Below are 14752 nucleotides of genomic sequence, written 5' to 3'. Positions count from 1 at the left end.
ATGCATATATATATATATATATATATATATGCAGAATGAATTTGTGGTCACCACCCTACTTGTTTGAAACAAAATTTAATATATATGATAGAGTTACTCACATGTCACCATGGATACTTGTTTGTTACAATTTGTAGTTTAATGATTTTGTGTATGCCATTATATCAATATCTCTCTCTATATATATATTGCTAAATTAATTTTTGGTCACATATATATCTACGTTTTTATGGCAGAGCTTGACTAGGCTATAATAAATAGATAGATGATTGATTGATTGATTGATTGATTGGCTGATTGATTATTTAATAATTTAATTGAATTCAACTGTTATTATTATTGTTGTCATCGTTATTCTTGCTCGTTTTACTTGTTTTTCCAAATCTTCCTTAAGACTTTTTCAAATCTCGTCTGCAGTCCCTGCACTGATCTTTAAGCCTGCAGCTTATAGCTGCTCCACGCCGCTGAACCCCCTCTCCCTGTGTGTTGTGTTGTTGTGTTGCTCCTGCCCGGGGCTCTGCAGTGTTGTCCTCTGTGTAACGTGCAGCCATATTTGCAGTGTGGCGGCTGATAACGAGGGAACTGTTGCTCTACTTCCTGTCTTGTAAACACGCTCTGTTCTGCAAACACGCCTCTGCCCCTGGAGCCGGAGCATGGTGGTACACGAGACTCAGCCCCGGCGGAGGAGCAGCCACTCCACGAGGGGGGAGGGGGGAGGGTGTCTGCGTGCGTGTGTGTGTGTGTGCGCGCCTGCGTGGAGAGAGCGGAGGGGAGGGGAGGGGAGGGGTGTGTGAGGAGTTGAAAGCGCCGTCCAACACGTGAGGCTCATGTGACGGAGTGGAGTCAGTGTCTCTTGTGGAGAGACGTGCCTGTAGTCACAGGGTTTATTTAACACGTAGTCAGAAACCCACCCAGCTCTCACACTTGTTCCAGCCGGGCGGGGAGCGTCGCTCACAGACACACACACTCACACAGCAGCGGAGTCCGGACCTGAGGTGACAGCGCTGCGCGGCTCCCGACAACTCACGCTCCGAGCGGGAACTCACCGACACACGCACAGACACACGCGCGCTGGATAACGGGAGATACTTTCTGGATTGCAGTGGCTGCATTTGGAGGCTTTTTGAAGTCGTTTGGGTTTTGCAGTGAAACGACATGGAGAGGATTACGAGTGCGCAACCTCCTCCCTGTGTACCCACACACCCATCAATGGATATAGCTGACATGTCAGGGTAAGAGGACATTTATTACACACATTTGATCATCTTCCATTCTCTCCAGCTGTATGTCCAGTATGTATGAATATTACCAAAGTCAAAACTAACTGATTCTGCCTTCCCTCTAAAGAATGGACTTTCCCATCTATGTATACAAACCCAGGAGGGGCATGAAGCGCGTGGATGAGAGCAAGGTAAATAAAAGTTTTTTATTGTCATTTATTTCTTAATGCATCATATTCCTCCATTTAGCAACATGGATATCACTGACAACCCCCCCCTCCCCCCCCCCGCCCCCTCTCCAGGAGACCTACAAGCTGCCACACCGACTGATCGAGAAGAAAAGACGGGACAGAATCAACGAATGCATCGCCCAACTGAAGGATTTGTTGCCTGAACATCTGAAACTCACGGTGGGTATTATGTTCTATGTGTGTGTGTGTGTGTGTCTGTGTGTGTGTGTGTGTGTGTGTGTGTGTGTGTGTGTGTGTGTGTGTGTGTGTGTGTGCGTGTGTGTGAACGGCCAGGGAACCTGAGACGCCACATGGTTTGGCTGGACTCAAATTTGGAGTCTCCAAAAATATATACGTTTTTGGATTTTAAAAGGCGAAAAAACATGAAGGGATATTATTTTTCTATTTCATGTTTTTATTCAGTTTTGAGATGTTTGAGCTTGTTGTTGAGAATTTACCCATGTGTGTGTTGATCTGCGCCTGTGTGTGTGTGTGTGTGCGTGCGTACGTGGTTTGCATGACTACCCGAGGCTTGTCCTCTGTTCAGCTGCAGAATGTGTTACATAAGAAAGATCAACATGCTTATCGAAGGTCTTTCCTGTTTTAGACGCTGGGTCATCTGGAGAAAGCCGTGGTGCTGGAGCTCACTCTCAAGCATGTGAAAGCCCTGAGTACCCTCCTGGAGCAGCAGCAGCAGAAAATCATGGCGCTGCAAAAGGACCTGCAAATTAGTAAGTCCCATGTCCGCGGTGTCTTGTTGACGTGAAGCGAAGGGAGATGTTTTGCCGGTGGCAGACAATTCAGTTATTGCATTAAAACTGGGCGAAAGGTTTCCTAACCCTTGTGTTTTTACAATTCCAGGTGATCATGGAGGTGATGGTGCAGAGAACAGCGAGGAGATGTTTCGCTCGGGGTTTCACTTGTGTGCAAAAGAGGTCCTGCACTATCTGGCCAACCAAGAAAGCAGCAGGGACCTGACCGCTTCCCATGTCATCGGCCACATCCAAAAAGTAGCCGCCGAAGTCCTGCAGCATCAGAGCAGCCTACGTCCAGAGGAGTCTGTCCCTCAAGCTGCAGTGAAGGTGAAGCAATCTGCAGGACAGCCCCCGCGGTCCTCCGAGGGCACCGCCAAGAACTGTGTTCCTGTCATTCAGAGGACTTACCCCCACGGGACAGCGGAGCAGAGTGGAAGTGACACAGACACAGACAGTGGGTACGGGGGAGAGCGCGACCCTAAGGCCCAGTGGTCAGAGAGCCACGCGAGAGAGGGGGGACTCAAGCGCACTTCATCTGAATGTACGACCGGTGCCATCAAGCAGGAGGGTGACGAGCCACATGCCAAGAAGTCACGGCCTGATTCGACAGAGGACGAGATCCCCGCCGGGCACACGGCAGGAGTCCCCGGCAGCTACATGAGCTTCTCCCCCAACCAGCCCCCGTTCTGCCTCCCCTTCTACCTCCTACCCCCAGCAGCTGCTGCAGCCGCAGCGTATCTGCCCATGCTGGAGAAATGCTGGTACGCAGGGGGCATGCCGGTCATGTACCCAGGCATGAATGGCTCCTCAATGAGCCTACCCCTAGAAACACCCTCATCCTTGGTGGTGTCCTCAAGGGGAGGCTCTCCGGTCCCACACCACGCCGCCATGGACTCCCCTGCTCTTCACAAAGCTTTAAAGCAGGTCCCTGCTTTGAACATGGAAACCAAAGACTAAACAGAAGTCCTTCTGTTGGAACCTTGCCCTTCAAATGTTGAACGGGGTTAAACAGTCGGCCCAACTGAGAAGACTCGGAACCGGTTTCCCTTCAAACCACCGCTGTTGGTTGGCCCATCAGAACACTGACCCCAGCAAAGAGCCCCAACTGGAAACCATCATATATCATCAGCTTCTCACACATTCAAACAGGATCTCTGGGGGCAACCTGCAGTGTCCGTGCAGAGGCTCGTATATTACCTGCTGCACGGCTCTGGAACACTGTGAACGTGATCAGATTAAAGCGTTTTTTATTTTTCCTGTTTCCAGCAAGGTTCGCCTTCCCCACGCTCGTTGTTGAATGTCAGAGGTAAACCCAGCGTGTAGGACACAGATACACCAACCCCCTCCCAAAGAAACATATATTTTATTTGGACCTACTTTTTTACACACACACACACACACTGTAATGAATGTAAAGATTGAACAAAAGCCCCTTGTAGATGCTGCTTAAATACCTGCTGTAGATCTGTGAACGGAGGATCTACCCTCAGTGTTTTTTTTCACTTCTGTAACTGCAACGAAACATTGTTTAGACTAGAATGTTACCAAAAAAAAGGATGTCAACTAGACACATCACACGAGAAGACTTCACTTCTCTCACCCTTAAGTTACCTTGGAGCTAAATGAGCACAAGTGTTCACAATGTTCAAAGAATGTCCAGGGCGTTGTTGGCGTGCAGGGCGTGTCACCCATGTCTGTTGACGATTGATGCGGCCGTACGTGCTTTTTGATTTAATCTGTGAGTCACGACTATTTGTGCATCTAGATTGATGTCCTGTGAAGTAATGTCTTGTACTATTTTGTTGTTGTTTATACTACTCATACATCTCTATTTTTGATACGTGACCCGCTGAGTGTGTCCGCATTGCGAGAGGAAGGTTGAGGCCGTCTCTTTGCTGTACACGGCAACAGGACGGGTACAGTGTTTAGCGTATGTGCGTCATTGCCCGTAAATTCCCAGTCAAGTTAAGGCCTGACCTTCTAGCTCATGCTGTTGCCTTTACTCATTTAACGCAGACACAACGACAACAGCTGTTGGAACTGTATTTGCTTTAAATGTTGTGTCTGCGGCAAAGAGAGTGAATGTAAAGTTCAAACTAAGATAATAGTTTTGTATAGATAGAGGTATTTGGGATTTATTTTGACAAATGTAACACAAGGTTGTTTGTTGTACATATTTTGTATATAAAGTATTATTGATAAATATTAAAATATTAATAAAGCTTTCTTTTCCCTCCCCCCGTGGAATTTGTTTTTTTTTTCACTGCCTGATGGCTTCGACGTGTTGTAGCCGGCCGAGCAGACGGCTCCTCATAACAACACATACTTACATAACACTTACATAACCCATAAAGCAGCAGAGCCTCTGTAAATCAATAGCCTGTCTTAGATTACAGCCTGTGAACATATCCAATTCAAGAGCGTTTCCCAGGAGTTATGCGTGGTGAGCATTAATATATCCGTGTCACTATCTTTTTTCACTGCAACGTTTATCTCAACACATAATCGCGGAAATGATTTTGTTTACTACATACTGTCACGAATATGAAAACTGACCCTGTGGGCCACGATATTAGCTCGGAAACTAGAGATAAAATGTAGACATAATCAATAAATGCCCTTTTATCACTTTTATGGTTCCGTGATTTCCCTCTCATACAGGTTATATGGTACGTACAAAGTGTGACAGCAACTGCACCATGATTTAAAGTGTGATGTGTAGAAGCAGAAATAGGCCTGGCCACTTGAGAACACCACAGTGGATAGAAGTGCTATTTGAGGTTGTGGCGGCGACGGCCGTAAGTCTTTGATTAACGTCCATATTTCACAATACGGATGTTTAATCACCGCCAACCTGCTGTGGCTTGTTTGGCTGCTGTTTCCTGGGTGCTCACATTGCTGTAGTTGTAGTGACTGTGAGAATATCAAAAGCATATGCCAGGCACTACTTACTACCATCCCACCGTGCCTCTCTGAGAAATGTGGAAATGTCGGTTCCCTTCTTTTGTTGCAATCACAACAGTATTTTGTAATTTGAGCTGCAGATCAGAGAAGTTCTGTCAACACACTAGTTTGGGATTTTTATTTCTCAGGCCTCACGGTCCTGATCAGCTCCAAAACGCCACACTGGCACCACCTGGTGGAGTTGCACTGCACTCAGCTGCTGTTTTCCCACCAGTGAGCCTGGTTTGCTAGAGCACATAACCAGACCATAAATCATGCTTCTTCTTTGTTGTTTTGAGTGTGTGTTGAATACAATAGAGATTGAAGAGGACATCAGTCTTTAAAGCTGATCTTTTCAGTGTAACAATTTCCCACAAATATATGTTGTTGAATTTTGTTAGAAATAATTATAATAATTATAGTAAGTGTAATTGTTGTAATTATTATTATTATAATTGTTATTTCTATTATAATTTCACAGAGCCTTTCTTAACACCCAAGGACTATATATCATAAATAAACACATCAACAGTTAAAGTAAAACTAAATGTTAGTATTTCACTTCTGTAACTGCAACAAAACCTTGTTTAGACTAGAATGCTACCACACACAAAAAAGGATGTCAACTAGACACGTCACACGAGAAGACTTCACTTCTCTCACTCTTGTTGTTCTGGGTTTGTAGCCTCATGGTTGAATGCACTTATTGTAAGTCGCTTTGGATAAAAGCCTCGGCTAAATGAAATGTAATGTAGTATCAGATTAGGAGACACACACACCTTTAAACACAACATATGTGACACAAGAATAGTTGAAAGTACATGCAAAGTTAAAATCAGGTTTCGAGCCACATTTGTGAACAAGAACAAGACAAAATAACAACACATGAGTTAGGGAAAGTAAAGCCAAAGGTTCACCATGTATTAGTGGGGGACATGTTATGAAGGGTAGATTGATACCAACCCTGTGTTTTGCGTTGTAATGTGGTAGGAGAGGTGGCAGAGTGTGCCAGAGTTGTATTGCCAAGCCTCTAAAGGCTCACTCTGATAGAAACTCACTGTGGAACTCATTGAATTGGAATCTTGTCAAGTATTCTTTGTTGGACCGGAAGCTGGATGAGATGTGTGATGTGGTCTCTCCATTAGGTGTGGCAGATGATCCTCGTGGCAGAGTATTGGACGGTTTAGTCATTTAGTGAAAGTCAATAATTGATATTACAATAGATCATTTATGAAAGGGATTGTACAGTGACAATCTCATATAATATAATCAACCACCTCTTTAGTTCCTCTTGGCTCTATGGGGCACTGGCTTTCACTTCATTGTTCTGTGTTTCACTGCTCGCTACTCTACAAACCTCTGTTAGACTTGTTTCCTCCTGCTGCAGACAGCTGAGGAGACCCAGCCTGTTCACTCCATACCCAATACCACACAGCAAACAGACAGTGTCAGCAGCAAGCAGGTGAACATGTAGCAGCTCAAGAGACAGATATTTCTCTCAGGAGTTGGTGGAATCATGGATGGAAATGAACGCCACTCTAAATGGGTGCTAATGAGTCCTGTATTGGCTTGATAAGTCCCTCTTTACAAACAAGTTCATCAACTCACAAACATCGATGGTGAAAACATGTCAGTGTGATGTTTACAGCTGGTTTCTGCTGCCCCCAAGTGACTCAAATTGAGTATAGGTTGAGTACTGACATGATGAGGCTGTTGCTTCCAGCCACAAGAATCTGTTTGTATCTTGAGAGTCACAGACCCACTCAAGTGAGTTCCTGAAAATTGTTTCATGTCTTGAAAAATTGCTGGTCTCTGTATTTCATCCAGCATTAGGCTTATCCTTCTCAAGTCACAGGGAGTCAACCAGCTGCCATTGTGTGGGAGGTGGGGTACATCCTGGACAGGTAGTGGGAATCCTCATGATCCCAACCTAGTAGCTAAAGCTTCATTTATATTGATGTTTTTCATCAGCTTCACTTAGTTCACAGTCGTATCCTCTACCAACTGGCAGGATGTGGGCTTGCCTCGGTCTCACTGCTCTCACACTCAGAAAACAGTGACACCAGTGTAAACCAAGCAGTGAAAAAACATCGTCATGAGACAAAGACCGCCAAACCCACAGAAATATGATAGCATCAAAAAGAATGACTTTATTATTTAGCTGGCAAATAAATATCTAACTATGAACTGGGTGTCACAGAGGACCTAACTGGGATAAGTGTGGAACTGATATGCATGGACTTGGCCTCCAATGGTGACTGCTGCTGAGAACAGTGCATGGACTGTGGACAAGGCAACAGCGAGAATTGTCATGGTTGGGAAGCTGATTTCTCATGAGTCTCAAAATGCCTCATGAGCACCCATCAAAGAAAATGGTGACCTAAAGAGAAAGGTCTTAAAGCACCCACTCATCCAGACACACAGAGGACAGGAAGACAAGAAGACGTCAGTGGAACCAGATGCAGAAGCTTATGTCAATATAAATCAAAGATAAAACCATTTCAGCTTTAGTTGATAGAGAGCACTGTTCATTTTTGTTAGAGGTTCAAAGGTTATGTCACAACGGCCTTCCTGCAATGATTGAGGAAAACCACACCTCTGGTTTTGGCATGCAGTTGTGATCTAGTTAGCATATGAACAGCAGTGAAACCCTGGAGCTAGAACTTCTTTCACTTCACCGATGGATGAAACCACAGAGCTTTGAAACAAAACTCACTCTTGATTGTCTGGTAGATCTGTTGCTATTATTGCTACATTAGACCATTATAATACAGACTTAAACAACTCCCTCCCATACAATACAAGTAATGATCATTTATTAATATGAATTATTGGTAAGCCAACACCAAAAACACTGCAGTTACTGAAGACTATAAATAAATTCATGTGATGCTTGATTTTATATGTTGTATATATTCATGTTATTGTTATCCTGTTGGCTACTATCAATTGCGTAAATATTCATTACTATGTCAGGAGTAACTGTAGTGCTCTACTGTATGTCTGCATCAATTTCTTTGTGGAATCAAATACAGAGTATTATTGTCAATTTAAGGGTAGAATATCAGAGATTTTGAGAATTAAGTCGTTATATTACGAGAACGATGTCGTTATTTTATAGGGATGAGCCGCCTGTTATACTTCAATAAAAAACTAATAATGAAATACGTAATCTTTTAGTAAATCAGCACCACATTATCATAAGAATTAGGACTGACAATAAAGTCATAATTAAAGGAGAAAATGTCATAATATAAGGGGAATTAAGTCATAATCAAGATTAAAGTCGTGATTCATAATCAAGTCGTAGTTAAGAATAAAATAGTAATCGAAAATAAAGTTGAAATTGATGAGAAGTCAATCAAGTTGTAATAAAGTTCTAACATTATGAAAATACTCTTGCAATGAATTCAGAATATTGTGAGTCAGAATTACATAAACTCATACTAAGTTTGTAATATTACAAGAATAAGGTTGTAACCAAGTCGTAATAATATGATAATATAATCGTTATGATAATTAAGTTGCAATATTACTAGAATAAAGTAGTAATAAAGTATTAATAGTATGATAATGAAGTCATAATAATAACAAACATTTTAACAGAGTTGTGATATTATCAAATAAAGTCATTGTAAAGTAATATTAACCTCCTCCTTCTCTAGAACAGACACAGCTTGAACACAACCAGCAACAAAATAAATGTTCTTGTTGCACCTTAAAATAAAAGGTCTCCTGATGAAGATTCACTGAATTACCTGTTTGGTAAATACAAGACCCAGCTTTTATTGTGAAAGTCCCTGAGCGGAAGTGGTCCGGACTTCTTGCCTTATATACAGACCTCAGCAGTTCAGGCTGCGGAACTCATTCGGGGCATAATGGTTCAGTGTGCGCTGCTGCTGGGACTCGTGCCCGTGCTGGCGGTGCTGTGCGGGGCAGAGCTCGCTCCTCCCACCCTGAACATCAGCCTGGATGCAGATCCAGAGGTGCGCTGGAAACCTCTACTCACCGTGTTCGACAAAGACTTCCTGCAGGAAGCTGGAGCTCAGGTCATCGAGTAAGTTCTGCTGTTCTCACACGACCGACAAGTTTGTCACACATTAGAAAGGAGATGTTTAATAATAGTGCAATACTCTATTGCACTGTAATGACAGGTTTATCTAAGGTTTCACTTTCTGTTACATTGTCATTAATGATTAGTCATTATAATGTGAGCGGATAAACACCAGGGAAGGAAACCACAAACATCTGAACACTCAGAACATTTACTTTAAGGGAATGTTCACTCAAAAATGTAAAAACAGAAAACAAACCAGGAAAGGCCGCCATACCGCCCCTGTGGTGTTATCCAAGTCATTCAAATTCTACTCGAAACGGCTTAATTTACACATGTTTTAAACCTAAATGTCCATGTTTAACCCAAACACTGGTCTAAATCTACTCGTTTTGAGTGGAATTTGAATGTTGGGGCCTACAGACACTTGGACGACCACACAGGAGCAGTATGGAAGCTTTTCATGTTTGTGGTCCATAGTTACCTCTATTGTATCAGATTTTTTGCTGAAACACTTTTGACCCCTGAGTCTCCGGAAGTGTTTTTTGGACCCAATCACTTCACACTTCCCCCATCGTCATAGTGGTGAGGAGATAATGAGTTTAGTCTTTGGGTAAACCATCCCTTTAATATAAACACATCATAATGCAATATATGTCAATTATAAAGTGCTTGTAACACTGCTCAAAGACTTTTAATACAGGTTCTAAACCAGATAAAGCAAATAAAATGAATCGCTAGAAATATATAATACACATAATTGATCACACATTAACAACATTTGGGAAGTGAGGTGGGTTTGAAATGGTATATTTTTTACTTAAAAGATACCAGGCTTTGATCATTGGGTAAACTCACTTCGAATGGAGTTATAAATCCTACCTTTGCTGACAGTGATTATCCACCAGTGTTTCTGTCTTTTAATAATTTATTTGTTTATTTATTTTCTGTAAGCTCTACCGTTCCAAAATGGGTGCATCATGCGATTGCCCCTGTGGTGTTGGCCTTGGAGAAGTACGTCCCTCAGCCTTTCGCCGGGGAGATCCGCGGCATGGCCTCCCTGTTTGGGGGAAGCATCGCGGACGTCATCATTCTCAACTTCGCCTATGAAATATCTGCGTAAGTATAGAGTTATATCGACCGAGGCCTTTGCAGCTGAATTGTCTGAGTGTGCAGGATTGAGGCAAAACGCCACTAATGCAAACACAACTCATGTGCGTCTCCTAGATTTTGCACCAGCATCGTCGCTCAGGACAAAAGTGGGAACGTGTTCCACGGCAGGAATCTCGACTATCCACATCCTGTTCTGAGGAATCTGACCATCAACGTAGATTTCCTCAAGAATGGAGAGGTACAGTATTTATTCCAAAGATTTAAATGTACAGTATGTGAATTTAGTTGAAAGGGATCTAATGGCGAAACTGAATATAAAATAATACTAGTGATGTTTTCACTAGTGTTTTTCATCTAAATTGTACAAATTATTGTTTTAGTTGCCCTAGAGTGGGCCCTTTATACTTAAATAGTTTATATTTACATCAGGAGCGGGTCTTTTCTACAGAGGGCGCCATGTTTTTTACAGTAGCCCAAACTGGACAAACTAAACACACTGTAAACTTTAGTAGGTGCAAGTTAGTGAATGAGGATGTGAAGTCCAGGATAGAGTAAATATACATTATGTTCAGGTGCAGTACCAGGGAACTTCTTTTGCGGGCTATGTCGGCCTGTGGACGGGACAGAGTCCTAACAAGTTTACCGTCTCCGGAGACGAGCGAGGTGAGACCACACCTCCTCTCAGCAGTCAAGTTTGTCCAATAGTCCTCCTCTTGTATTTGTTTACATTGTTTTTGTTTGTTACCCTCAGGCACTAAACGCTGGTATAACTGGTGGAAGAATATTGTATCCGCTTTCCTCTTGGGGCGGTCCCCAGTCAGCTGGTTGGTGAGGGAGGTGAGTGTGTTATGAGTTATAAGCGTAATGAGGAAGTTTTTTGTGGGAAGTGGAAAGAGAACACTTTCACAGGGAAGTGAATGAATTGGGTTTGTGACCTATGCAGACACTGGAGGGAGCAGAGGACTTCCAAGATGCAGTGATGCGTCTTTCTAAAATCCCCATCATCACTGGGGTGTACTACATCGTGGGTGGAGTACGACCCGGGGAAGGGGTCGTCATCACCAGAGATCGGAAGGGCCCCGCGGATATCTGGCCCCTGGATCCCATTAACGGGAGGTAGGCTAAGTTCAAGATCTGAGGGGACTCTTATGACCTGTCCAAACTATTGCATACATTTCACAATATTAAGTTACTACAACAGAGATTTTCAAAAGCGTTGTGTCCTGTTCATCCGTGTGTACATGTATAATGGAGGGTTTTGGCAGATGATGCCACATCTCACTTCACGCCCACTGTTTGTAAAATGAGCATGTGCCGGAAACAATGGCCGTTATTTCCTGGTTTCTCTATTGTTGGTTAGCACTCCTAGGTCTAATGACAAGTTGGGTACACGTTACCTCAGCGTTCTTCTTTGGAATTTGACGGATTGTTCATGTTGCCGGTATCGCCACCTATTGGCCCGGCACGCATGGGCCTGACGATTGTTTCAATTGCTTAACATATCGATGAAATGACATGCCAAGTATGAAAAAAGAACAGTAGTAAAATTATGCATTCAAACTTAAACCACCAACATAAACATTAATAAAGCAATTCTGTTTTATTTAATAACAAATATTGACTTCATTGCAGATAAACCAGGTTGACATAGTTCATCCTAGCTAGTCCTTCCCGACATGCTTATTTGAGATGTTTTGAGTTTTCATCTGGACAGAGATATTTTGTCAAACGAGGGTCGTTTAGATGCAGAACACATCTCTGCAAAAATTATATCTGCAGATGTGTAAATGAGTTGTGTGATTCCACAAGTGGAACTGAACATTGCATGCTGTGTTCCTGTTCTAGATGGTTCAGAGTGGAAACCAACTTTGACCACTGGCTTCCTCCCCCAGCCAGGGACCATCGGAGGTGAGTCATGTCCATAGACTGGTCATGTCACATGACGAACACATCCATTGTTGTCTTTACTGTTATACTTAAAATCTGCTGCTGTGTGTTAATCTCTCAGAGAAGTCGCCAACAAAGCACTGAACGCTACTGGCCAGGACCAAATAAACCTGGAGACACTTTATCAGGTAAGTGTGGGCCAAAGTCCACGTGAGAGGAGGAGAAAACATATAGTGCACATTTATAAAAAGAGAAAAAAGAGACTATGTTTATGTGTGTCGTCCCCCCAGGTTTTGTCGCTGTCTCCAGTTTGTAATGGGTAAGTGCTGTCCATTTAAGAAGGAAGTTATCTATTTATGTTCTAATTTGTATTGCTCAAAGAATCACATGACTGTTCAGATCCCTTGCCCTCCCCCTCACCAATCATCCAATAGTCAATAGGCCTTTGTTTGACACCATAGTTCAGCAGTTGAGTGTTTCAGTTGGCTGATTAAGTTTTTGAGTACGTGCTTCACAGTCATTGTAAGAAACCTTTACATAGCTTGTGTTGATAACGTTTACGCATCTGTCTCCCAGAATTACCATCTACACAACAACAATGAGTGCAGCACATCCCGACGTGTACAGGTCACTCATCAGGCAAGAGGTAAGATCACATATTACATGTATATCCGTTTGTTTTAGGGCTGGATGATGTGGCCAAAAATGATATCCAAATAAATAAATAAAAATAATTAAGTAAAAAATCGTAGTCAATATTGATAATGTTCATTTCACGTTATTATGTATTTTAAGTTTAAAGACAGTTTTAAACTCTTCTTTATGAGTAGCTCATGATAATACTAATAATGATAACACTTGTTAAACTTAAATAGATGTATATTTGACTTGTGTTATGTTGCCATTGATGAAAATTGTATTGCTGTAATTATTGATAGTCCTTTATTTCCCAGCCCTAGTTTGTTTGCACTCTTCATTTCTCTCTCAGTCATTTTATAACAAGAAAGGAAGTAATGATAATGACTCATCCTTTCTAATCTTTTCCCAGAACTGTCGTAAGATGGACTGAACTGGCTGCAATCAACAACACAATTTTTTTTATTGTGTATCCGCACTACACAACATTTTAATATGCACAACATTTTAATATGCACATTCACAATTTATATATATATATATATGTATATATATATATAGAGAGAGAGAGAGAGAGAGAGAGCTGTGAATTAAAGGGAATTTGACATGTGTGAATGTGATTTATATGTCAAGCTTAATAAAGATTTGAATACTGACATGTTTGTCATAATCTGTATTGTGAGCAGAGGATCATTTCTGGAGTATGGAAAGTAAATAAAAGAGGGAATGAACTCATTCATAATAAACCCTGTCAATCAAATGATATACCTATTACCCATGTTTTTTTATAAGCTACCATGGCCCTCATACAATGTCATAAAGGAGAAAAGAGCTCCAACCATCCTATTCATTTATAAAAATTCAAATATTTCACAATGTTTGTGTTTATGAAGACAACGGAAACAAGCTAATGTTATTGTGTGTCTCGAGCCTGAGGCTTAAGTGGGCAGCAATAAAGGAAAGTGAGCTATCTGCATTTATGCAACACATTCCTGCTTCAGTGTAATGCAAATTTAAACAGGAAAGAAATGGTTTCAGGTCATCTGAAATGACCCTTTTTTACTACTGCCAAGGAAGGTATGTTTTCACCCCTGTCTGTTGGTTGGTTGGTTAGTTGGTTTGTTTTTACGATTACACAAATAGCACTTGGTGGAAGTAGGAGGTTTGGGTCGGGGAAGAACCCGTTAAATGATCGGGGCAGATAAAGGAATGTTTGTTTCACTTTCTTTAACTTTGCGAGATTTGGCATTTTTAAACATTTGACAATCTTTTCCGGGTATAATTCATGGAAAAAATCTGGCGTGGTATCTTGGTTATTGACCGTTGGCCCTTTGTGGAGGTATGTGCTCTATTGTGTCCCATTCTAGTTTATTCACACAATTACGGGGCATGAAAATTGTATTGATATAGCACTTTTTAAAACAGTTTACAACTATACAGCAACAAGAGTTTACATAAAAGAGAAACAACAATCAGACTGTTAGTGTAGATTATATAAATGCTAATGAAAATTATTTCTTAATTTTAAATATTGCAGAAAAAAAACATTTTAACAGGTGAATAGGTAAAAAGCGACTCTGACAGCTGAAGTGGAGACCCGGGAGCTACTGTAGTAACTATTTTTACTCAACGTTGATAACAGATCTGATATTAAGGGACTGAAGGAATATGGTACAGCGTGGGCTGTGTTGAATATTATAAATATAAGCATCATCCCCCTTCTCCAAGGAGGAACACTGGTAATCAGACAATAAGTAAATAAAAATGTGCAATATTTCTTATTTATTTATGTGCAATATTACTATTCTCGTCCAATGTTACTTTAATATTTCTTACTCCTATTATCATCAATACTAGTTTCTACCGACACTACAGTTTAGTATTATTTTACAGTCTCCTTATTTCTATAAGATT

At 41.7% G+C, this 14752-nt stretch overlaps 2 protein-coding genes across 2 annotated transcripts; both read left to right on the top strand.

Annotated features, from left to right (window-relative positions):
• Positions 1-804: 804 nt before the first annotated feature.
• bhlhe40 (basic helix-loop-helix family, member e40) lies at positions 805-4442 on the top strand. Its single transcript, XM_053441910.1, has 5 exons — positions 805-1232; positions 1348-1411; positions 1523-1630; positions 2058-2181; positions 2312-4442. Exons 1-5 carry the CDS (start codon positions 1156-1158, stop codon positions 3160-3162), a joined length of 1224 nt encoding a protein of 407 aa, XP_053297885.1. The 5' UTR covers positions 805-1155; the 3' UTR covers positions 3163-4442.
• Positions 4443-8983: 4541 nt separating this feature from the next.
• LOC128454087 (N-acylethanolamine-hydrolyzing acid amidase) lies at positions 8984-13494 on the top strand. The gene is made up of 11 exons (XM_053437269.1): positions 8984-9205; positions 10157-10321; positions 10430-10553; positions 10888-10978; positions 11067-11152; positions 11259-11431; positions 12161-12223; positions 12324-12390; positions 12493-12521; positions 12779-12848; positions 13251-13494. The coding sequence occupies exons 1-11, from the start codon at positions 9027-9029 to the stop codon at positions 13269-13271; spliced, it is 1068 nt and encodes a 355-aa protein (XP_053293244.1). The 5' UTR covers positions 8984-9026; the 3' UTR covers positions 13272-13494.
• The last annotated feature ends 1258 nt before the right edge of the window (positions 13495-14752 follow it).

This window comes from Pleuronectes platessa, chromosome 2 (genome assembly GCF_947347685.1).
Source record: "Pleuronectes platessa chromosome 2, fPlePla1.1, whole genome shotgun sequence".
Lineage (NCBI taxonomy): Eukaryota > Metazoa > Chordata > Actinopteri > Pleuronectiformes > Pleuronectidae > Pleuronectes > Pleuronectes platessa.
Note: the sequence above shows the minus strand (reverse complement) of the source record. Positions and strands in the feature narration are given on the sequence as shown.

What these genes read in the sequence shown, in the direction of transcription:
- LOC128454087 (XM_053437269.1), top strand. Translation starts at nt 9,027, where the DNA reads ATGGTTCAGTGTGCGCTGCTGCTGGGACTCGTGCCCGTGCTGGCGGTG. An exon ending in TCAGCTGGTTGGTGAGGGAG is followed by an intron (nt 11,153 to 11,258) that starts GTGAGTGTGTTA and finishes TGACCTATGCAG; the next exon opens with ACACTGGAGGGAGCAGAGGA. An exon ending in ACCTGGAGACACTTTATCAG is followed by an intron (nt 12,391 to 12,492) that starts GTAAGTGTGGGC and finishes TCGTCCCCCCAG; the next exon opens with GTTTTGTCGCTGTCTCCAGT.
- bhlhe40 (XM_053441910.1), top strand. Translation starts at nt 1,156, where the DNA reads ATGGAGAGGATTACGAGTGCGCAACCTCCTCCCTGTGTACCCACACAC. An exon ending in GATATAGCTGACATGTCAGG is followed by an intron (nt 1,233 to 1,347) that starts GTAAGAGGACAT and finishes TTCCCTCTAAAG; the next exon opens with AATGGACTTTCCCATCTATG. An exon ending in CTGAACATCTGAAACTCACG is followed by an intron (nt 1,631 to 2,057) that starts GTGGGTATTATG and finishes TTCCTGTTTTAG; the next exon opens with ACGCTGGGTCATCTGGAGAA.